Raw genomic sequence first — 23,878 nt, forward strand, 5'->3', positions numbered from 1 at the left:
GAAAATCACAGTGCACTGGCAACATGACAAAAAGTACTCATCTAGCCTTATAAGAATGATCAACTACACAGACGCTCACCATTACCAATAGACCCCTAGCTGTCTTCAAGAGGGAGCTGGACAGGCACCTAAAGTCAATACCTGACCAGCCGGGTTGTGGCTTATCCGTTGGTTTGCATGTGGCTAGCAGTAACAGCCTGGTTGATCAGGCCCTGATCCACTGCAAAGCCTCGTCATGGGTCGGGCTGTGGGGGCATTGACCCCCAGAACACTCTCCAGTACACAAAGGAGTGTACTGTGCAGTGTGATCTATGACACCATCATTATTTCACCCAGGAAGTGTGTAAAAATTTGAGTCCAGTAACTTTGTCACCCTGCCTCGGTGGGAGACGGCCGACTTGTTGGAAAAAAAAAAGTCTTAACACCTCGTATATAATCCTGGAAACTATATATTATCCTGAAAACTATGTATAATCCTGGAAACATGTATAATCTAGGAAACATTATATTGCAAATTAACACATACCTGGAGAGGGTGTACCAGGGATGTGAATTACTCTGGAATTTTGTGAAGAGAAAGGAAAGGTTAAATGTTTGTTATATGATTGGTTTATATTGCAGATGGTCCCAAGATCTAATGGATGTTTGCTCTGAGTACTTAGCAACTTTTGAGGCACCAACAGCTGCAGACAGAATAAATATTTTGAGGGTATGTAAAAAATCGAGTCTTGGTTTTTCTTGTGTATCTAATTTTTAGTACGATTAGAAAATTCTGAGCCAACTAGAGATGTGTTTATTAACCTTTTTGGGGTGGGTCGCGTTGTTCTATGGCTTTGAAGCACAAGTTGGCCTGTTGTTCTACGTCTTGAGCTAAGCTCACTCGGATAAGCTGTGAGTAGTAAATTTGGGCTTAAATATAAGAGAAAGGGTCTATGCTTTAAGTGTGCACTATATATAAAAAAAAAGAATCCAGTAGCATGCAGTACATAATGGAAAAAACTGTGACCATCTTTTTGGTTTAAAACATTGACTTTGCAGTGTATTTTCTCATGGTTTTAATGGTCTCACTTGGTAGAATGGAAAATATATTACTGAAGTAGAGATGATTTTGATTAGTTTCACGACGAAAAATAGCTTGGAATTGAGCTCAAAAGAGCAAAAATGTTCTATTTTTGCCGATATTCCAGAGTACACAAATTGTCGCTCATCCAGTACACGTCCAACTGGTCAGTCTAATAGATGTCCACAAATGCGCTGACATTACTTACACAATTATTACGAAAATGCAGTTGTGTCCATAACAGTAAATCTTCTATAGTTATTGTGTGATTAGAATTCAAAATAGAAAGCAAGTGTAATACACGAAATAACTGAGGACATGACATATGAACAGAGGGAATGTTGTTTTAGTGCCAGGAATGTCTACTTTGTTTATTCTGGACCCTATATTGAAATTGGTAATTTTTTAATTTTGTGTGAAATTGGCCAAATTTTGATCACTTCATTGGGTAGCTGAAATTAGTAAATGAGCAGCTTCTTGTACTCAGTCGATTGAATTGAAGGAATACTAGAAAAATAGCTATGAGTTTGGTTGACTGGAGCAATGGTATTCGCCAAAAATAGGGCTCAAAGTGGGCAAAATCACCAGTGCGTAAATATCGCCGAGACCACTAACTTTGCAAGAGCGTAATTCCATAAGCTTTCCATCAAATTTTCGTATTTTGGGTTTCATTGCCTTTGGTAAAGATTCTTGATCATTTCATGAGTATTTTTTTTTTTAAATTCTCTGACCCTGAGAGCAAGTTTCAGACAAGAAGTTCTGATCCTGAAAGGGTTGATAAGCAGCTGAGGAATGCATTCTGCAGTAGCATTTATTTGTATAGTTCTATATATATGTGATGTGTGCTTAAACTATACTGCATATTATGAAACATAACATATTGAATTGATATTAATTATGAAGATTATTTGCATTTTTATATGACTAGGCACCCACATACAGCAGGGCCCCGCTTTACGGCGTTTCACTTTACGGCGTTCCGCTAATACGGACATTTCAAATTATGACCAAAACTCGCTATACGGCTCCCCCCACCTGTCTTTCTAATACGGTCACAGCGGCCCACCGAGTTTGTTTACATTCTCCCTGAGCACATCTCCTTATTATGTCTGGAAACTTTCCAAAATTTCAAGTGTTTTAAAGTTATTGTATATTTTATATGTATTGTACTTGATAATTAAACTTATGTACACCTGTACCTAAATAAACTTACACACTGTGCTGGCATGTAGGTACCTGGAGTTTACCTGGAGAGAGTTTCGGGGGTCAACGCCCCCGCGGCCCGGTCTGTGACCAGGCCTCCTGGTGGATCAGCGCCTGATCAACCAGGCTGTTGCTGCTGGCTGCACGCAAACCAACGTACGAGCCACAGCCCGGCTGATCAGGAACTGACTTTAGGTGCTTGTCCAGTGCCAGCTTGAAGACTGCCAGGGGTCTGTTGGTAATCCCCCTTATGTGTGCTGGGAGGCAGTTGAACAGTCTCGGGCCCCTGACACTTATTGTATGGTCTCTTAACGTGCTAGTGACACCCCTGCTTTTCATTGGGGGGATGGTGCATCGTCTGCCAAGTCTTTTGCTTTCGTAGTGAGTGATTTTCGTGTGCAAGTTCGGTACTAGTCCCTCTAGGATTTTCCAGGTGTATATAATCATGTATCTCTCCCTCCTGCGTTCCAGGGAATACAGGTTTAGAAACCTCAAGCGCTCCCAGTAATTGAGGTGTTTTATCTCCGTTATGCGCGCCGTGAAAGTTCTCTGTACATTTTCTAGGTCGGCAATTTCACCTGCCTTGAAAGGTGCTGTTAGAGTGCAGCAATATTCCAGCCTAGATAGAACAAGTGACCTGAAGAGTGTCATCATGGGCTTGGCCTCCCTAGTTTTGAAGGTTCTCATTATCCATCCTGTCATTTTTCTAGCAGATGCGATTGATACAATGTTATGGTCCTTGAAGGTGAGATCCTCCGACATAATCACTCCCAGGTCTTTGACGTTGGTGTTTCGCTCTATTTTGTGGCCAGAATTTGTTTTGTACTCTGATGAAGATTTAATTTCCTCATGTTTACCATATCTGAGTAATTGAAATTTCTCATCGTTGAACTTCATATTGTTTTCTGCAGCCCACTGAAAGATTTGGTTGATGTCCGCCTGGAGCCTTGCAGTGTCTGCAATGGAAGACACTGTCATGCAGATTCGGGTGTCATCTGCAAAGGAAGACACGGTGCTGTGGCTGACATCCTTGTCTATGTCGGATATGAGGATGAGGAACAAGATGGGAGCTAGTACTGTGCCTTGTGGAACAGAGCTTTTCACCGTAGCTGCCTCGGACTTTACTCTGTTGACGACTACTCTCTGTGTTCTGTTAGTGAGGAAATTATAGATCCATCGACCGACTTTTCCTGTTATTCCTTTAGCGCGCATTTTGTGCGCTATTACGCCATGGTCACACTTGTCGAAGGCTTTTGCAAAGTCTGTATATATTACATCTGCATTCTTTTTGTCTTCTAGTGCATTTAGGACCTTGTCGTAGTGATCCAGTAGTTGAGACAGACAGGAGCGACCTGTTCTAAACCCATGTTGCCCTGGGTTGTGTAACTGATGGGTTTCTAGATGGGTGGTGATCTTGCTTCTTAGGACCCTTTCAAAGATTTTTATGATATGGGATGTTAGTGCTATTGGTCTGTAGTTCTTTGCTGTTGCTTTACTGCCCCCTTTGTGGAGTGGGGCTATGTCTGTTGTTTTTAGTAACTGAGGGACGACCCCCGTGTCCATGCTCCCTCTCCATAGGATGGAAAAGGCTCGTGATAGGGGCTTCTTGCAGTTCTTGATGAACACAGAGTTCCATGAGTCTGGCCCTGGGGCAGAGTGCATGGGCATGTCATTTATCGCCTGTTCGAAGTCATTTGGCGTCAGGATAACATCGGATAGGCTTGTGTTAATCAAATTTTGTGGCTCTCTCATAAAAAATTCATTTTGGTCTTCGACTCTCAGTCTGGTTAGCGGCTTGCTAAAAACTGAGTCATATTGGGACTTGAGTAGCTCACTCATTTCCTTGCTGTCATCTGTGTAGGACCCATCTTGTTTAAGTAGGGGCCCAATACTGGACGTTGTTCTCGATTTTGATTTGGCATAGGAGAAGAAATACTTTGGGTTTCTTTCGATTTCATTTATGGCTTTTAGTTCTTCCCGCGATTCCTGACTCCTAAAGGATTCTTTTAGCTTAAGTTCGATGCTTGCTATTTCTCTGACCAGTGTCTCCCTGCGCATTTCAGATATATTGACCTCTTTTAGCCGCTCTGTTATTCTTTTCCGTCGCCTGTAAAGGGAGCGCCTGTCTCTTTCTATTTTACATCTACTCCTCCTTTTTCTTAGAGGAATAAGCCTTGTGCATACATCGAGTGCCACCGAGTTAATCTGTTCTAGGCATAAGTTTGGGTCTGTGTTGCTTAGTATATCTTCCCAGCTTATATCGGTTAGGACTTGGTTTACTTGGTCCCACTTTATGTTTTTGTTATTGAAGTTGAATTTGGTGAATGCTCCCTCGTGACTAGTCTCATTTTGTCGGTCTGGGGCTCCACGCATACATGTCTGAACCTCAATTATGTTGTGATCTGAGTATATTGTTTTTGATATGGTGACATTTCTTATCAGATCATCATTGTTAGTGAAGATGAGGTCTAGTGTATTCTCCAGTCTAGTAGGCTCTATTATTTGCTGGTTTAAATTGAATTTTGTGCAGAGATTTAAAAGCTCGTGTGAGTGTGAGTTTTCATCAGAGCTGCCTCCTGGTGTTATTACTGCAACAATATTATTTGCTATATTCCTCCATTTTAGGTGCCTTAAGTTGAAATCCCCCAGGAGCAAGATGTTGGGTGCAGGAGCTGGAAGATTTTCCAGACAGTGGTCAATTTTTAACAGCTGTTCCTGGAATTGCTGGGATGTTGCATCCGGAGGCTTGTAGACTACCACAATGACTAGGTTTTGGTTCTCGACCTTTACTGCTAAAACTTCCACTACGTCATTTGAGGCATTAAGCAGTTCTGTGCAAACAAGTGACTCTGCAATGTACAGGCGAACCCCCCCCTTTTGCCTGTTCACTCTGTCACATCTGTATAGGTTGTAACCTGGGATCCATACTTCGTTGTCCAAGTGATCCTTTATGTGGGTCTCAGTGAAAGCCGCGAACATTGCCGTTGCCTCTGCAAACAGTCCACGGATGAAAGGTATTTTGTTGTTTGTTGCTGGCTTTAGACCCTGTATATTTGCAAAGAAGAATGTTATCGGACTGGTGGTATTGTTGGTACTGGGGGGGGATTTTTTTTCTTGTATATTACGTTAATATACACATTTTCATTAATCCATCCGTGATATTTTTTTCAAAATTATATAATAAACACGATACATAACATAAATACATAACATATGTGTAGAGAACCTAGGATAACCCAAAAAAGTCAGAGTGACTTACTTCCATTGCCTTCACTCAGAGCATCATTTCTTCTCAAAATGATGTTACATGAGAATGGGAGTGTTCTTCTTTATTTATTCTACCGTATCAATGTAGAGACAACCTGTACACAATGTAACTTGTACACAAACCAGACGTGTACACTGTTTACAAAACTTACCTTCGCCTGGTTTGTTTACATAACTCTGCGCCTGTCCTCTCTCATGCACTCATTCTTTCTCTCTGGTATGGTAGCCTGGCTGACTACCATACATACCACACTTGATTTTTTACAATAAATACTACTCATCTCACCCTATATTTTAAGGTAAGTAATGAGTGAACTGTATATACATTTTATCGCTCTGGGATGCGACCAATATCATGTAAGTGTATTTATGTAAGTGCGTTTGTACGTGTATGTTTGGGGGTCTGAAATGGACTAATCTACTTCCTGGTATGGTAGCCTGGCTGAATAAACTTGTCTCACCCAGTAAGACAGTACTGGCACCTGAACATACTTATGTAGTGAAAAAATATCGAACCTAACCATATAAGTGGGGGGGTCCACTGTATACATTTTACCCTGGGATTAACCCTTTCAGGGTCCAAGGCCCAAATCTGGAGTCACGCACCAGTGTCCAAGAATTTTGAAAAAAAAAAATTTGTTATTTTTTCTTATGAAATCGTAGAGAATCTTTTTGTGAAGGTAATAAAACAAAAAGTACGAAATTTGGTGGAAAATTGACGAAATTATGCTCTCGCGAATTTTGATGTGTCAGCGATATTTACGAATCGGCGATTTTGCCGACTTTGACTCCCATTTTAGGCCAATTACATTATTCCAATCAACCAAATTCTTAGCTATTTCACTAGTATTACTTCTATTCTATCGATTGAGCACAAGAAATCGCCAAGTCAACTGTTTCAACTACAAAATAAAGTGATCGGAAATTGTTAATTTGGCCAATTTAACACAAAGTTCAAAATATTCCAATTTCAAAATAGGGTCCAGAATGAACAATGTAGGCATTCCTGGCACTAAACTAACATTTCCTCTGTTCATTAGTTATGTTTTGAGGCTTTACAAATAAATTCCATTTTGATTTTTTATTCACATAATGAATTTTTATTCACACCAAAAAATAGAAGATTTACTGTTATGCAATACTGTAATAATTGTATAAATATCATCACCATATTTGTGAATGTATATTAGACCCACCAGCTGACGTGTATTAGACGTGTGAGGTCGTTTGTTTACTCTTGAATATCGGCAAAAATTTAACATTTCTGCTACTTTGAGCTCAGTTTCAAGCCATTTCCAGTGCTAAAACCAATCAAAATCATCTCTATTTCTGTAATATGTCTTCCATTCTATCAAATGAGACCAAGAAATCGCAAATACAACTATAAAAAACATACGAAAAAACACTGCAAAGTTGCTGTTTTAATCGAAAAATCATGATTTCATTTTTTTTCTCTCATTATACACAGTGTGCTGCAGGATCTGTTTTATGTGGTGCACACATACCACATAGATGTATTCTCTCATATCTAGGCCCAAATGTACCACTCACAGTTTATCAGAGTGAGCTGAGCTCATGGCGTAGATCTACGGTTTGGACCCTGAACGTAAAGCCGTAGATCTACGGGACGGACCCTGAAAGGGTTAAATATCATAGAATAGTATGTGTGGGTGGGTTGGCCTGGTATGGTAGTCTGGCTGACTACCATACATACCACATTTGATATTTTACAATAAATACTACTCATCTCACCCTATATTTTAAGGTAAGTAATGAGTGAACTGTATATACATTTTATCGCTCTGGGATGCTTAAATATCATAGAATAGTATGTGTGGGTGGGGTGGCCTGGTATGGTAGCCTGGCTGACTACCATACATACCACACTTGATTTCTTACAATAAATACTACTTGTCTCACCCTAGATTAAGACTATAAATATTTTAAGGTAAGTAATGAGTGCACTATGTGTGTATTGTACTTTTTTATTGTTTTTTGATGCCTGGTTCTATTGCTAACATAATATATGTTAGTGTAAACTTGTTATCTAGTGTTTGTATGCATTTGTAAGTGGAAAAAAAGGGTGTTCCACTTTACGGCGGTTTCCGCTTTACAGCGGTAGCCTGGAACCTAACCCGCCGTATAAGTGGGGCCCTCCTGTATATGTAAATATTAGTCGTGCACACAGATTTGTGTAACACTGAGTAAGATAAATGTTAGGTATTCACTGCACATTCACACTTCTCCAGGGTCCCTGATGTAGTTTTATGTCATGAACTCAGCTCAAATAAGCTGTGAGCTACAAATTTTGGCCTAGATATGAGAGAATGGGTCTGTCCTGTGAGTGTGCACAGTATAATAAAAAAAATCTAGCTGCATGAGGAGCATAATGGGGAAAAACAAAACTATGAATGTGTGTAGAGTTTAAAATAGTGATTGAGGCGTTTTATCAGATGTATTTTATGGTTTGGTTGGCTGTTTCTTGGTATTTAATAGAATAGAAGACACTACTAAAACAAAGATTTGTTTTGATTGGTTTCAAGATTGGTAGTAGCTTGAAATTGAGCTCAAAGTAGCAGAAATATTAAATTCTTGTAGTTATTCCAGAGGCCCCCTACAACCCCCAGTCTGTTTTATGGATTTTGAATGAGTTTTGTTCAGTTATTGGGATACTACCCATTACATAAACCTAACTTCTTAGAGACTTTAACACACTGGGCATCTCCCATGGTTGTGAGTAACTCGAAAAAGAAAAAAATACTTTCACCATCCCTCACTCCTTCACTCTCTTGCCAGAGGGGAACATATATTACAGTTCAAAACTGCAAATATCCCTCCACCTACTGAAGAGTACAGGCACTGTACTTTCCACCTCATTGCCCCATTAACCCTTTCAGGGTCCAAGGCCCAAATCTGGAGTCACGCACCAGTGTCCAAGAATTTTCAAAAAAAAAATTTATTTTACCTTATGAAATCGTAGAGAATCTTTTTGTGAAGGTAATAAAACAAAAAGTACGAAATTTGGTGGAAAATTGACGAAATTATGCTCTCGTGAATTTTGATGTGTCAGCGATATTTACGAATTGGCGATTTTGCTGACTTTGACTCCCATTTTAGGCCAATTACATTATTCCAATCAACCAAATTCTTAGCTATTTCACTAGTATTACTTCTATTCTATCGATTGAGCACAAGAAATCGCCAAGTCAACTGTTTCAACTACAAAATAAAGTGATCGGAAATTGTTAATTTGGCCAATTAAACACAAAGTTCAAAATATTCCAATTTCAAAATAGGGTCCAGAATGAACAATGTAGGCATTCCTGGCACTAAACTAACATTTCCTCTGTTCATTAGTTATGTTTTGAGGCTTTACAAATAAATTCCATTTTGATTTTTTATTCACATAATGAATTTTTATTCACACCAAAAAATAGAAGATTTACTGTTATGCAATACTGTAATAATTGTATAAATATCATCACCATATTTGTGAATATATATTAGACCCACCAGCTGACGTGTATTAGATGTGTGAGGTCGTTTGTTTACTCTTGAATATCGGCAAAAATTTAACATTTCCGCTACTTTGAGCTCAGTTTCAAGCCATTTCCAGTGCTAAAACCAATCAAAATCATCTCTATTTCTGTAATATGTCTTCCATTCTATCAAATGAGACCAAGAAATCGCAAATACAACTATAAAAAACATACGAAAAAACACTGCAAAGTTGCTGTTTTAATCGAAAAATCATGATTTCATTTTTTTTTCTCATTATACACAGTGTGCTGCAGGATCTGTTTTATGTGGTGCACACATACCACATAAATGTATTCTCTCGTATCTAGGCCCAAATGTACCACTCACAGTTTATCAGAGTGAGCTGAGCTCATGGCGTAGATCTACGGTTTGGACCCTGAACGTAAAGCCGTAGATCTACGGGACGGACCCTGAAAGGGTTAATCTTAAGATAGTCTTAAGTTTGCCCAAAATGCTCTGCATATTAAGGAGCTTTCTGCATGCACATCTAAATGTCATTCATGTCTGTATAAACATTGCATTATGCTGAGACAAAGAAAATAAATATAAATCTCGAGTCTGGCTAACCACTTTCACTGAATCCTTTCATAAATGTTACCTTGCTCATGCTCCAACAGCATGTCAACTCATAAAAACCACTTGCCTTCCCTCACACATTCTTGCTGGATGTCTAAGCTCCTCGCTTTCAAAATCTCCTTTACTTCTTTTCTCCAACCTTTCCTAGGATGATCCCTACCCCACCTTCCTTCCAGTACAGATTAATACACCAAGGCATCCTATCTTGTTCCATCCTCTCTATATGAACCACATCAACAATCCCTCTTCCACCTTTTGGATAATACTTTTAGTAACCTCACACTTCATCCTAATTATTAACCCTTTCAGGGTCCGTCCCGTAGATCTACGGCTGGTCGGTGAGTGTCCAAACCGTAGATCTACGCCAAAATTCTAGCGCCGTCAAATTTAGCGCGAAAGCGCTCATAGGCCTACATATGAGAGAATGGGTCTGCGCCGTGGGTGTGCGCCGTAAACAAAAAATCTAGGCGCCTGCATAGCATTGTGGGAACGCCGGCTCAGTCACCCTTGTTCACCATGTCTCGTCGCAAGTCAGCTCTCACTCCCCGGAAAATTGGGACTCTCCTCTTCCTGTCTGATAGTTCTGACACTGATGGAAGTGGAAATGAAGACGAATTCTACGGCTTTGATAAGTTAGTGACCGAAAATAATGACCAGGATATCGATAATAGTGCAGAAAACCCCGACGATCCTCGACCTTCTACCTCTGGTGTGGGCACTCGTGACTCACGGTCGGGTGTTCCTAAACGTAAGAGAAAACTAATATTTTCCCGTGGCCTGGCCTCTGACTTCAGTAATGACGATGATTCTGACGTGGATTGTGATTTTATTGCGCTCGACGATCATTCGAGTAGTGATAGTGAGGAAACATATTCACCAGTGAAGCGTCGGTATGTTCGCCGCCGCATGCGCTCGGGTAGTGTACCCTATGCTGTGCCCAGGGGACGGAGGAGTACATCCCGGAGTACATCCCGTGGCCCTACACCCGTTTTAGGTAGTGATAGTGAGGATGATGTGGCTACACTTGGCATGGATGGGCCACAGACATCAGTGGATGGTGTTAGTGGGGCTGGTGGTGGTAGTGGCACCGCCATGCGTGACTCGCTGTGCCACGCGGGAACCCACGCTGCTGACTCGTCAGTTCAAGGACAAAGCGGAGCGTCACCCACCAGCCCGCCACAACCACCCGTACAACCAGCCTATGATGTCCAGTATCCACCAGCAAACCGTATCTGGGATTGGCAGCAAAATCCCAATTTTGTTCCCAGCCCTCACCACTTTGATGACTCGCAAAGTGGAATTCTACCTACCTGTCCCCTTGGAACCACGGCCAATGAACTGGAATTCTTTGAATTATTCTTTGACCAGCCATTGATGGAAATTATTGTCAGGGAAAGTAATAAGTATTTTCAGTACACCATGGCAAATACGATCTTATCACCACAGTCAAGACTACACAGGTGGAAAGAGACGACTGTTGCAGAAATGTATTTGCTTTTTGCAACAATAATGCTTATGCCTCACGTCTATAAGCATAATATAAAAGCATACTGGTCCACAGATCGGCTAATTTGTACCCCATCCTTCAGTGAAATAATACCAGTGAACAGGTTTATCTTACTGTTACGTATGTTGCACTTCTCTGACAAAACCAGGCCTGACAGAAGTGACAGGTTATACAAGATTAGAAATGTTTTCATGTATCTCAAACAAAAGTTCAGGATATACTTTTATCCATTCAAGAATCTTGTAATTGACGAGTCTTTGATTTTGTTCAAAGGTAGACTGTCATTCAAGCAGTATATACCGAGCAAGAGGAACCGCTTTGGTATAAAATTGTTTGTACTCTGTGATTGTGACAGTGGCCTGGTGTTGGATATTGTTGTATACACGGGTAGTAAAACATTGAAAGATACCAAGATGTTATTGGGTATATCAGGTGACGTAGTGAGAAACATGATGGCACCTTATCTTGGTAAGGGCCATACATTATATACCGATAACTGGTACACAAGCCCATTACTCAGTGATTTCATGCGAGTGAACAAGACAGATGTGTGTGGCACAGTGCGTTCTAATCGTAAACATATGCCCAGGCTCAACGCAGGTGTTCGTGGTGATGACGTGCAGGTGTTTACTGCCAATGACATCATGGCATTACGGTGGCATGACAAACGAGATGTCACATTGTTGACAACCATTCACCGTAATGAAATGCAAGACAGTGGCAAAGTTGATCGAGTGACTAATGAACGTATTCGAAAACCAGTGACAGTGATTGATTATACACAAAACATGCGCTTGGTTGACAAGTGTGACATGCAGATTGGTTTTGTTGACTGTGTTCGTAAGAGTTACAAGTGGTACATGAAACTTTTCTTCCATCTCATGGACATTTCAATGCTGAATGCATATAATATGTACCAAATAAAGACTGGTAACAGACCACCGTATGGTGAATTTTGTTTGTCTGTTGTCAGACAACTCATAATGAAGTACCAGGTAACAACACCTGCAATACAACATGGTCCTCGAATTCATCACAATATACCCAAGCGTTTGAGAAGAGAAGGTGATCATTTCATAATACAGCTTCCTTCAACTCAAAAGAAATTTGCTCAGAAGAGATGCATTGTCTGTGCACAAACAAAACGACGGCAACAAAGACGCAAAGACACTCGGTTTATGTGTGAGGAATGTAAGGTGCCTCTGTGCATGGTGCCTTGTTTCAAGGAGTTCCACAAGCTCCAGCAGTTCTAAAACCATGTCCAGTGATTGTAAATATGTAAATATATGATAGAACATTAGTATTATACAATATTTGTGCATGTTTATTGTAATAAAAAACAGTGGTAAACAATAATATGATAATAACTTTAGTGCGGTTATTGTGTTCAATACAGTGAGTTTATATATATATCAATTATATACAGTATTGGTCTCTCAGGCCCCAAATGTTAGTAGGAATAGAAAAAAATTGGAAAAGAAAAGAAAAAACAACTAAAACAACAAAATAATATAATACGCGTATGTGGAATTCGTCGATGTTGCCGCCACCACATCATTTTCTACAAACTTCTTGGCACTGTATCTCGGTAAGTACTGATCAGATTCTAATTTTTTTTGTTTTATTACCTTCACAAAAATATGCTCTTTAATTCTGTAAGAAAATTTTTTTTTTTTTTCAAAATTTCTTGGACACTGGTTTTGGCCTTGGACCCTGAAAGGGTTAAAAGTGTTTACAAGCCAGCCAGTGCGGTCGCATCTAAGCATACATTCGGTACATTTCATATTATCACAGTGTTTTTAGTGCTTGCACCTGCAAAATAAGTCACCATGGGCCCCAAGAAAGCTTCTAGTGCCAACCCTACAGAAAAAGGGTGAGAATTACTATTGAAATGAAGAAAGAGATAATTGCAAAGTACGAAAGTGGAGTGCGTGTGTCGGAGCTGGCCAGGTTGTATACAAAACCCAAATCAACCATCGCTACTATAGTGGCCAGGAAAACGGCAATCAAGGAAGCTGTTCTTGCAAAAGGTGCAACTTTGTTTTCGAAACAGCGACCGCAAGTGTTAGAAGATGTTGAGAGACTGTTATTGGTGTGGATAAATGAAAAACAGATAGCAGGAGATAGCATTTCTCAAGCGATCATATGTGAAAAGGCTAGGAAGTTGCATGAGGATTTAATTAGAAAAATGCCTGCAACTAGTGATGTGAGTGAATTTAAGGCCAGCAAAGGTTGGTTTGAGAGATTTAAGAATCATAGTGGCATACATAGTGTGATAGGCATGGTGAGGCTGCCAGTTCGGACCAAAAAGCAGCTGAAAAATATGTGAAGGAATTCAAGGAGTACATAGACAGTGAAGGATTGAAACCTGAACAAGTGTTTAACTGTGACAAAACAGGCCTGTTTTGGAAGAAATTGCCAAGCAGGACCTACATTACTCAGGAGGAAAAGGCACTCCCAGGACATAAGCCTATGAAAGATAGGCTTACTCTGTTAATGTGTTCCAATGCTAGTGGTGATTGCAAAGTGAAGCCTTTATTGGTGTATCACTCTGAAACTCCCAGAGTGTTCAAGCAAAAGAATGTCCTCAAGGCTAATTTGTGTGTGCTGTGGAGGGCAAACAGTAAGGCATGGGTCACTAGGGACTTTTTCTATGACTGGTTACACCATGCATTTGCCCCCACTGTGAAAAATTACCTAATTGAAAAGAAATTAGACCTTAAGTGCCTCCTGGTATTAGACAATGCTCCTGGTCATCCTTCAGACTTGGCAGAGCGACTTTCTAGGGACATGAGCTTCATTAACCCTTTCAGGGTCCGTCCCGTAGATCTACGGCTTTACGTTCAGGGTCCAAACCGTAGATCTACGCCATGAGCTCAGCTCACTCTGATAAACTGTGAGTGGTACATTTGGGCCTAGATATGAGAGAATACATATATGTGGTATGTGTGCACCACATAAAACAAATCCTGCAGCACACTGTGTACAATGAGAGAAAAAAAACTGAAATCATGATTTTTCGATTAAAACAGCGACTTTGCAGTGTTTTTTCGTATGTTTTTTATAGTTGTATTTGCGATTTCTTGGTCTCATTTGATAGAATGGAAGACATATTACAGAAATAGAGATGATTTTGATTGGTTTTAGCACTGGAAATGGCTTGAAACTGAGCTCAAAGTAGCAGAAATGTTAAATTTTTGCCGATATTCAAGAGTAAACAAACGACCTCACACGTCTAATACACGCCAGCTGGTGGGTCTAATATACATTCACAAATATGGTGATGATATTTATACAATTATTACAATATTGCATAACAGTAAATCTTCTATTTTTTGGTGTGAATAAAAATTCATTATGTGAATAAAAAATCAAAATGGAATTTATTTGTAAAGCCTCAAAACATAACTAATGAACAGAGGAAATGTTAGTTTAGTGCCAGGAATGCCTACATTGTTTATTCTGGACCCTATTTTGAAATTGGAATATTTTGAACTTTGTGTTAAATTGGCCAAATTAACAATTTCCGATCACTTTATTTTGTAGTTGAAACAGTTGACTTGGCGATTTCTTGTGCTCAATCGATAGAATAGAAGTAATACTAGTGAAATAGCTAAGAATTTGGTTGACTGGAATAATGTAATTGGCCTAAAATGGGAGTCAAAGTCGGCAAAATCGCCTATTCGTAAATATCGCTGACATATCAAAATTCGCGAGAGCATAATTTCGTCAATTTTCCATCAAATTTCATACTTTTTGTTTTATTACTTTCACAAAAAGATTCTCTTCCATTTCATAAGAAATTTTTTTTTTTTTTTTTTTTTTTGCAAAATTCTTGGACACTGGGGTTGACTCCAGATTTGGGCCTTGGACCCTGAAAGGGTTAAGGTCAAGTTTTTGCCTCCTAATACCACTCCTCTCCTGCAGCCCATGGACCAGCAGGCCATTGCAAACTTCAAAAAACTGTACACAAAAGCTCTGTTTGAAATTGCTTTGTAGTGACCTCAGAAACTCAATTGACTCTAAGAGAGTTTTGGAGAGATCACTTTAATATCCTCAATTGTGTAAACCTTATAGGTAAGGCTTGGGAGGGAGTGACTAAGAGGACCTTGAACTCTGCTTGGAAGAAACTGTGGCCAGAATGTGTAGACAAAAGGGATTTTGAAGGATTTGAGGCTAACCCTGAGAAGCCTATGCCAGTTGAGGAATCCATTGTGGCATTGGGGAAGTCCTTGGGGTTGGAGGTTAGTGGAGAGGATGTGGAAGAGTTGGTGGAGGAGGACAATGACGAACTAACCACTGATGAGCTGCTAGATCATCTTCAACAGCAAGAGGCCAGACCTGAGGAAACTGCTTCAGAGGAGGGGATAGAGAAATTGAAGAAGCTGCCTACTCTAAAGATTAAGGAAATGTGTGCAAAGTGGCTTGAAGTGCAAACCTTTTTTGATGAAAATCACCCTAACACAGCTATTGCAAGCTGTGTTGGCAACCTGTACAATGACAATGTTGTGAACCACTTTAGGAAAGTCATAAAGGAATGAGAGGTACAGGCCTCTATGGACAGATATGTTGTGCGACAGAAGTCCAGTGACTCTCAAGCTGGTCCTAGTGGCATTAAAAGAAGAAGGGAAGTAACCCTGGAAAAGGACTTGCTACCTCAAGTCCTAATGGAAGGGGATACCCCTTCTAAACACTAACACCATCCACACTCTCCCCTCCTCCTATCCCATCAATCATCACCAGATCTTCATTAAAGGTAAGTATCAGCAGGTGTATGGTGTAGGAGGTAGGTTACTGAAAGCAGTGAAGAGTTTTTACGAGGATAGTGAGGCTCAAGTTAGAGTATGTAGGAAAGAGGGAAATTATTTCCCAGTAAAAGTAGGCCTTAGACAAGGATGTGTGATGTCACCGTGGTTGTTTAATATATTTATAGATGGGGTTGTAAGAGAAGTAAATGCGAGGGTCTTGGCAAGAGGCGTGGAGTTAAAAGATAAAGAATCACACAAAGTGGGAGTTGTCACAGTTGCTCTTTGCTGATGACACTGTGCTCTTGGGAGATTCTGAAGAGAAGTTGCAGAGATTGGTGGATGAATTTGGTAGGGTGTGCAAAAGAAGAAAATTAAAAGTGAATACAGGAAAGAGTAAGGTTATGAGGATAACAAAAAGATTAGGTGATGAAAGATTGGATATCAGATTGGAGGGAGAGAGTATGGAGGAGGTGAATGTATTCAGATATTTGGGAGTGGACGTGTCAGCGGATGGGTCTATGAAAGATGAGGTGAATCATAGAATTGATGAGGGGAAAAGGGTGAGTGGTGCACTTAGGAGTCTGTGGAGACAAAGAACTTTGTCCTTGGAGGCAAAGAGGGGAATGTATGAGAGTATAGTTTTACCAACGCTCTTATATGGGTGTGAAGCATGGGTGATGAATGTTGCAGCGAGGAGAAGGCTGGAGGCAGTGGAGATGTCATGTCTGAGGGCAATGTGTGGTGTGAATATAATGCAGAGAATTCGTAGTTTGGAAGTTAGGAGGAGGTGCGGGATTACCAAAACTGTTGTCCAGAGGGCTGAGGAAGGGTTGTTGAGGTGGTTCGGACATGTAGAGAGAATGGAGCGAAACAGAATGACTTCAAGAGTGTATCAGTCTGTAGTGGAAGGAAGGCGGGGTAGGGGTCGGCCTAGGAAAGGTTGGAGGGAGGGGGTAAAGGAGGTTTTGTGTGCGAGGGGCTTGGACTTCCAGCAGGCATGCGTGAGCGTGTTTGATAGGAGTGAATGGAGACAAATGGTTTTTAATACTTGACGTGCTGTTGGAGTGTGAGCAAAGTAACATTTATGAAGGGGTTCAGGGAAACCGGCAGGCTGGACTTGAGTCCTGGAGATGGGAAGTACAGTGCCTGCACTCTGAAGGAGGGGTGTTAATGTTGCAGTTTAAAAACTGTAGTGTAAAGCACCCTTCTGGCAAGACAGTGATGGAGTGAATGATGGTGAAAGTTTTTCTTTTTCGGGCCACCCTGCCTTGGTGGGAATCGGCCAGTGTGATAATAAATAACTCTGATAATTATACTTATGTGTACCTGTATCTAAATATACTTACACCCTGTGCTGGTGTGCAGGTACACATGAAAATCGCTAAGTCTCTTTCTACTCGTGACACCAATAATACGTAATAATCATCACTCTTGGCCACATTAAATGTCATATTTTACATTAATGTAGACATTTTCATTAATCCATCTATAGTATTTTTCTCAAAATTATATACGAAACACGTTACATAGCATATAAACATGATGCATACACTCACCGAATAAAAATTGGCTTAAACATGAGATTTGTTTGCAAAGCGGCTGTGTGGGTAGTGTTAGAAGAATTACGTTTTCTCTAGTCAAACACTGGGGGATAACTGTAGAAAAATATTCCTTTTGTATGCCTTCACTCTATATATAGCAATTCACGACCCTTGTGGCTTTAGCGCTTTTTTATGATATCATCATCATTCACTCTAAAAATGGTGTGTTGCATGAGAATGGGAGTGTTGCTGTTTGTTTATTCTGTACTAACTTGTGCAACTTGTACACATTGTTAGAGTACTTGTATTGTGAGGTAATTATTATAATAAAAAAAATATTCTGAGGTAAACGTTTTACAAACGTACATGAATGGACTAAAAGTAGACACACATTAATACGCATTTATTTTGCCTGACAGTGATCGTCCACTGCCTGTTCAGTTTATGTTCTTACATTGCCTGAACTCTGTATCTCGTTCTCTCTCTCGTTTACTCTTTTGTTAACTAATTGGCTCTCATTGGCGATGGCGTCTAAGCTTAGCTGTGATAAATAGAGGAGTCATAAGCCTCTTGCTTTAAGTGCCAAGTTAGCGGATGATGATGTGCCATTTTGATTTTATTCAATAAACACCCTGCCATTCTGATTTTATTCAATAAACACCATGCCACTCACCTCTCACACATTAATATTAATATTTTAGGGTAAGTAATAAGTGTACTCTGTGTGTATCTTACCTTTTATTGGGTTTTTAATGCCTATTTCTATAGCTAACTTAATATAAGTTAGTGTAAACTTGTTGTCTGACTTTTGTTGCATATTTTATATGTGCTCTGATAATAATACTTGTGAACCTGTGTGGTAGCCGGGCAAAGGGATAACATTACGTTTTCTCTGGTCAGGCACCAGAGAAAACGTGTATGAATCTGCGTTTGTCCCAGCCACTCCCCCAGTCCGCTTTTGTTTACAATTTTCGGCATGAATTATTCATTACTTCTCCCTTCGTTTATGATGGTATCTAAAGGTAGTTGTTAGTAATGATTAAATTCAGCCTACAAATAAGTACTACTCACCTCTCTTCCTACATTAAGACTACACATATTTTAAGGTAAATAGTGAGTGTACCGTATGTGTATTTTAACTCTGGGATGTTTTAAATATCGTATATTAAGTTTGAGATGGGGAGCCAGGGTTACCTACACTTCCCAAATAAGTACTAATCACCTCTCACCCTGCATTAAGACTACAAATACTTTAAGATAAGTAATGAATGTACTGTGTATGTATTTTACTTTTTTTGCTTTTAATGCCTAGTTCTATTACTAACTTAATATAATTTAGTGTAAACTTGTTGTGTGGCATTTATATGCATTTTTAAATGGAAAAAATGGCGTTCTGCTTTCCGGCGATAGCCTGGAACCTAACCCGCCATATAAGTGGGGCCCTTCTGTATTTGGGATTGGACTTATCAGCAAATGGGTCTGGGAGATGAGGTGAACCATAGAATTGGTGAGGGGAGGAAAAAGGTGAGTGGAGCATTGAGACATCAGTTGAGAAAAAGCATGGAGACAAAAAGGGGAATGTATGAGAGTATAGTAGAACCAATGCTCTTATATGGGTGCAAAGCATCGGTTGTGAATGTTGTAACAGTGAGGAGGCTGCAGGCAGTGGAGACGTGTCTGACTGCAAAGTGTGGTGTGAATATTATGCAAAGAATTCAGAGCTTGGAGATTAGGAGGAGGTGCAGGGTTTCTAAAAAAAAATATTATCCAGACAGCTGAGGAAGGATTGTTAAGGTGGTTTGGATATTTAGTGAGAATAGCAAAAATTAGGATGACTTGGATCTGTAGTTGAGGGAAGGTGGGGTAGGGGTCATGCTAAGAAAGGTTGAAGAGATTGGAAAGGGGGTTCTGTATGTAAAAGCCTTGGATATCCAACAGACATGTACAAGTGTTAGGAGTGAAGGCAAGTAGTTTCAGTGATAATGTGCTGTTGGAATGTGATCAAGGTAACATTTATGAAGAGATTCAGTAAAACTGGTTAGCCAGACTTGAGTCTTGGAGGGTGAAAAGTTCAGTGCTTGCACTAGAGTTAATGTAGTTTGGAGTGTCATCTCAGCTGTAGTATTGGCATGCTTCTAGCAAGAAATTGAAGGCGTGAGTGATGGTGAAAGTGTTTCTTTTATTTTTTGGGTCATCCTACCTCAATGGGGGACAGCAGGTGTGTTGAAAAAAAAATGTACTGCCCCAGTGAAAGGATTAAATACAGGAACTGCTACCCAAAACTTGAGACAGTCTCTACACATCACAACTTGATATATTTCATCATATTTTAATATGACTATTATACAGTTGTTGCACTATAAACAGAAAAGTAGATTTATCTGCCCTTTACAGCAGACATATCATGTACTACTACTGTGAATATCATTGAGACATCAGCTCAAAGGGTTATACCTTAATCCAAGTTATCTATAGGCTCTTCAGGTATATGTTAGAGAGTGTTGGCCTCAAGTACACATTGATGCTTCATCTATGGTGCAGATGGTGGTTCGCTTCCTCTATGATGTCACTGCTGATTGTGCCACTTATAATAATCAGGTACATTTATCTATTTTATACTTCAAACATTCCTTGTAAATTAATATAATAATAATTATTATTATTCTTACTATTATTATTATTATTATTGTGAAACACCAAATCCATGAAATATTAAGTAATCAAGGCTGACCCAAGAGAGAGGAGGGTAACTCTACCTCGTTGGTCCAAGAGCTTTTCCCAAGCATCAGTATACCTGCAGTCCCTTTGAAGTTTGTGGTTTATCTTTTTTTTTTTTTTCCTGATAATAAGTATTGGGTACTCGTGTTATATACAGCTGACTTTCCTGGTGGTGTAACTTAGACAAGTTTGTAATATAACATTTCTATATAGAAATATTAGTACAAAGGATAGCCATGTTTGACACGTGTATATAACTAGGGGTAGATGTAAGATGAGGATTCCCAAATATTATAGCTGTCTATAGACAGACTGAACTTTGCTTTATATAATTATATTTAGCAACTCTTAGTTTGTTTTATTATTAAAGAAAGTGAGAAGAGATGCTAAGAGAAAAGGCTGTAAATTAAAAAAAAATTTGTTTTATGCTCTAATATTTAATCAGGATATATTTTATTAGGTAAGACAGAATGTAGAATTGCGGATGAGCAAGGAGGCTTCAGAGTGGGTAGGGGATGTGTAGATCAAGTGTTTACATTGAAGCATATATGTGAACAGTATTTAGATAAAGGTAGGGAAGTTTTTATTGCATTTATGGATTTAGAAAAGGCATATGATAGTGGATAGAGGAGCAATGTGGCAGATGTTGCAAGTTTATGGAATAGGTGGTAAGTTACTAAATGCTGTAAAGAGTTTTTATGAGGATAGTGAGGCTCAGGTTAGGGTGTGTAGAAGAGAGGGAGAATACTTCCCGGTAAAAGTAGGTCTTAGACAGGGATGTGTAGTGTCACCATGGTTGTTTAATATATTTATAGATGGGGTTGTAAAAGAAGTAAATGCTAGGGTGTTCGGGAGAGGGGTGGGATTAAATTATGGGGAATCAAATTCAAAATGGGAATTGACACAGTTACTTTTTGCTGATGATACTGTGCTTATGGGAGATTCTAAAGAAAAATTGCAAAGGTTAGTGGATGAGTTTGAGAATGTGTGTAAAGGTAGAAAGTTGAAAGTGAACATAGAAAAGAGTAAGGTGATGAGGGTATCAAATGATTTAGATAAAGAAAAATTTGATATCAAATTGGGAAGGAGGAGTATGGAAGAAGTGAATGTTTTCAGATACTTGGGAGTTGACGTATCGGCGGATGGATTTATGAAGGATGAGGTTAATCATAGAATTGATGAGGGAAAAAAGGTGAGTGGTGCATTGAGGTATATTTTTTATTATTTTATTTTTTATTATCACACCGGCCGATTCCCACCAAGGCAGGGTGGCCCGAAAAAGAAAAACTTTCACCATCATTCACTCCATCACTGTCTTGCCAGAAGGGTGCTTTACACTACAGTTTTTAAACTGCAACATTAACACCCCTCCTTCAGAGTGCAGGCACTGTACTTCCCATCTCCAGGACTCAAGTCCGGCCTGCCGGTTTCCCTGAATCCCTTCATAAATGTTACTTTGCTCACACTCCAACAGCACGTCAAGTATTAAAAACCATTTGTCTCCATTCACTCCTATCAAACACGCTCACGCATGCCTGCTGGAAGTCCAAGCCCCTCGCACACAAAACCTCCTTTACCCCCTCCCCTGAGGTATATGTGGAGTCAAAAAACGTTATCTATGGAGGCAAAGAAGGGAATGTATGAAAGTATAGTAGTACCAACACTCTTATATGGGTGTGAAGCTTGAGTGGTAAATGCAGCAGCGAGGAGACGGTTGGAGGCAGTGAAGATGTCCTGTCTAAGGGCAATGTGTGGTGTAAATATTATGCAGAAAATCCGGAGTGTGGAAATTAGGAGAAGGTGTGGAGTTAATAAAAGCATTAGTCAGAGGGCAGAAGAGGGGTTGTTGAGGTGGTTTGGTCATTTAGAGAGAATGGATCAAAGTAGAATGACATGGAAAGCATATAAATCTATAGGGGAAGGAAAGAGGGGTAGGGGTCGTCCTCGAAAGGGTTGGAAAGAGGGGGTAAAGGAGGTTTTGTGGGCGAGAGGCTTGGACTTCCAGCAAGCGTGCATGAGCGTGTTAGATAGGAGTGAATGGAGACGAATGATACTTGGGACCTGACGATCTGTTGGAGTGTGAGCAGGGTAATATTTAGTGAAGGGATTCAGGGAAACCGGTTATTTTCATATAGTCGGACTTGAGTCCTGGAAATGGGAAGTACAATGCCTGCACTTTAAAGGAGGGGTTTGGGATATTGGCAGTTTGGAGGGATATGTTGTGTATCTTTATACGTATATGCTTCTAAACTGTTGTATTCTGAGCACCTCTGCAAAAGCAGTGATAATGTGTGAGTGTGGTGAAAGTGTTGAATGATGATGAAAGTATTTTCTTTTTGGGGATTTTCTTTCTTTTTTGGGTCACCCTGCCTCGGTGGGAGACGACCAACTTGTTGAAAAAAAAAAAAAAAAAATTTATTATAGCTTAAGAATGTCTCATTAAAGTGAAAATAAGGGTCACCCTATCTTGGATAAAAATAGCAAGTCAGTTTCATATTTATAAAAGGAAAATAGTAATAATTATTTTCTCTCAGATTATCCGTGATATCACTGAAGAAGCTGAGCTCTTAATTAACCTCTTGAATTCAGCTGCACCGAAGACAATGCAAGAATTGCTTCAAGGACTGGAAGATGTCACAGTTGATATTCACTGTCATCAGATACTCAAGAGAACATTCAACATCTCAGCATTCTAGGCAATCCCTAATTCTCATTACTGCCTTCCTAGCAATTACGCTAATGTATTTAACCTGCTTTTTAAAGTTGCTTATGGTATTCACTTCAGTACAGCTACCTGGCAGTCTCTTCCACTCATCTACAGCTCTATTGTGAAATCAGTGCATTTCTATGTTCTTTCTAAATCTGATTTCTCTAACTTGATTGTAGAAAGTCCTGTTTTGGTTAGGTATTTTCAACAATTAATTTTGTCTCCTTTATTTATTCCATTTTTCCATTTGTACTCTTCAGTCATGTTCCCTTATTGTTCTACATTTTCCGGGAAAGAGAACTTCAATATTTTTATTAGACCTTCATGGAGACATTCATGACACGGGGGCTAAATTTTTATCGTCTTTTTCTGTATGTTTTCTAGTGCAATTATATCCAGTCTGTATAATCTTGTTTTATATGTTTTCTAGTGCATTTATTACATTCTGTAACTACCTAACAAAATCTAAATTACACCTTATCATTGATGCATAAAGTCAATATACCCTTTTGATTTATATTATCTATCCTTGATATGAAACCAGAACATTTATTAACTTTACTCTGAGCACTGTAATGTTGCCAAGGCTTCTGATTCAATAATCAGAACTCTTTCCGTTATATTTTATTTCATTTGATTACCTTACATTTATATATAACTATTGGATTTGGTTTAAGTTCTAAGATACAGTATAACCTCGGTGCTTGAACTTAGTTCATTCCAGAAGGCTGTTCGAGTGCTGATCTGTTAGTGTCGAACAAATTCTTCCCAATCAATTTTATTTTTGGTTGGCTGTTATCACTAATCTTTGAGGGCCCCATGGTGACTTATTTATACAAATAATGTAGAAAAACGCCAAAATATGCAAAGAAGCACAAAATAGTTTACACCTAAGTTCTGACAGGTTGTGTTTGTTTGGTTGAGTGCTGAGCTTTGTTCGTGTAGGGAGCTGTTTGAGTACCGAGGTTCCAGTGTAGTATATAGCAGGTTCTTTTCTCCAGGATTAGTTTG

At 39.5% G+C, this 23,878-nt stretch overlaps 1 protein-coding gene across 1 annotated transcript; it reads left to right on the forward strand.

Moving 5' to 3' along the window:
- Nucleotides 1-621: 621 nt before the first annotated feature.
- Nucleotides 622-23,377, forward strand: LOC138852008 (TELO2-interacting protein 2-like; the record flags this gene model as incomplete). Its single annotated transcript, XM_070081609.1, is given in 3 exon segments — nt 622-709; nt 19,918-20,040; nt 22,695-23,377. Coding segments are annotated over 3 exon segments (373 nt in total), but the record flags the coding sequence as incomplete, so codon positions are not given.
- Nucleotides 23,378-23,878: the final 501 nt, after the last annotated feature.

Source organism: Cherax quadricarinatus, unplaced genomic scaffold (genome assembly GCF_038502225.1).
Source record: "Cherax quadricarinatus isolate ZL_2023a unplaced genomic scaffold, ASM3850222v1 Contig3317, whole genome shotgun sequence".
Taxonomy (NCBI): domain Eukaryota; kingdom Metazoa; phylum Arthropoda; class Malacostraca; order Decapoda; family Parastacidae; genus Cherax; species Cherax quadricarinatus.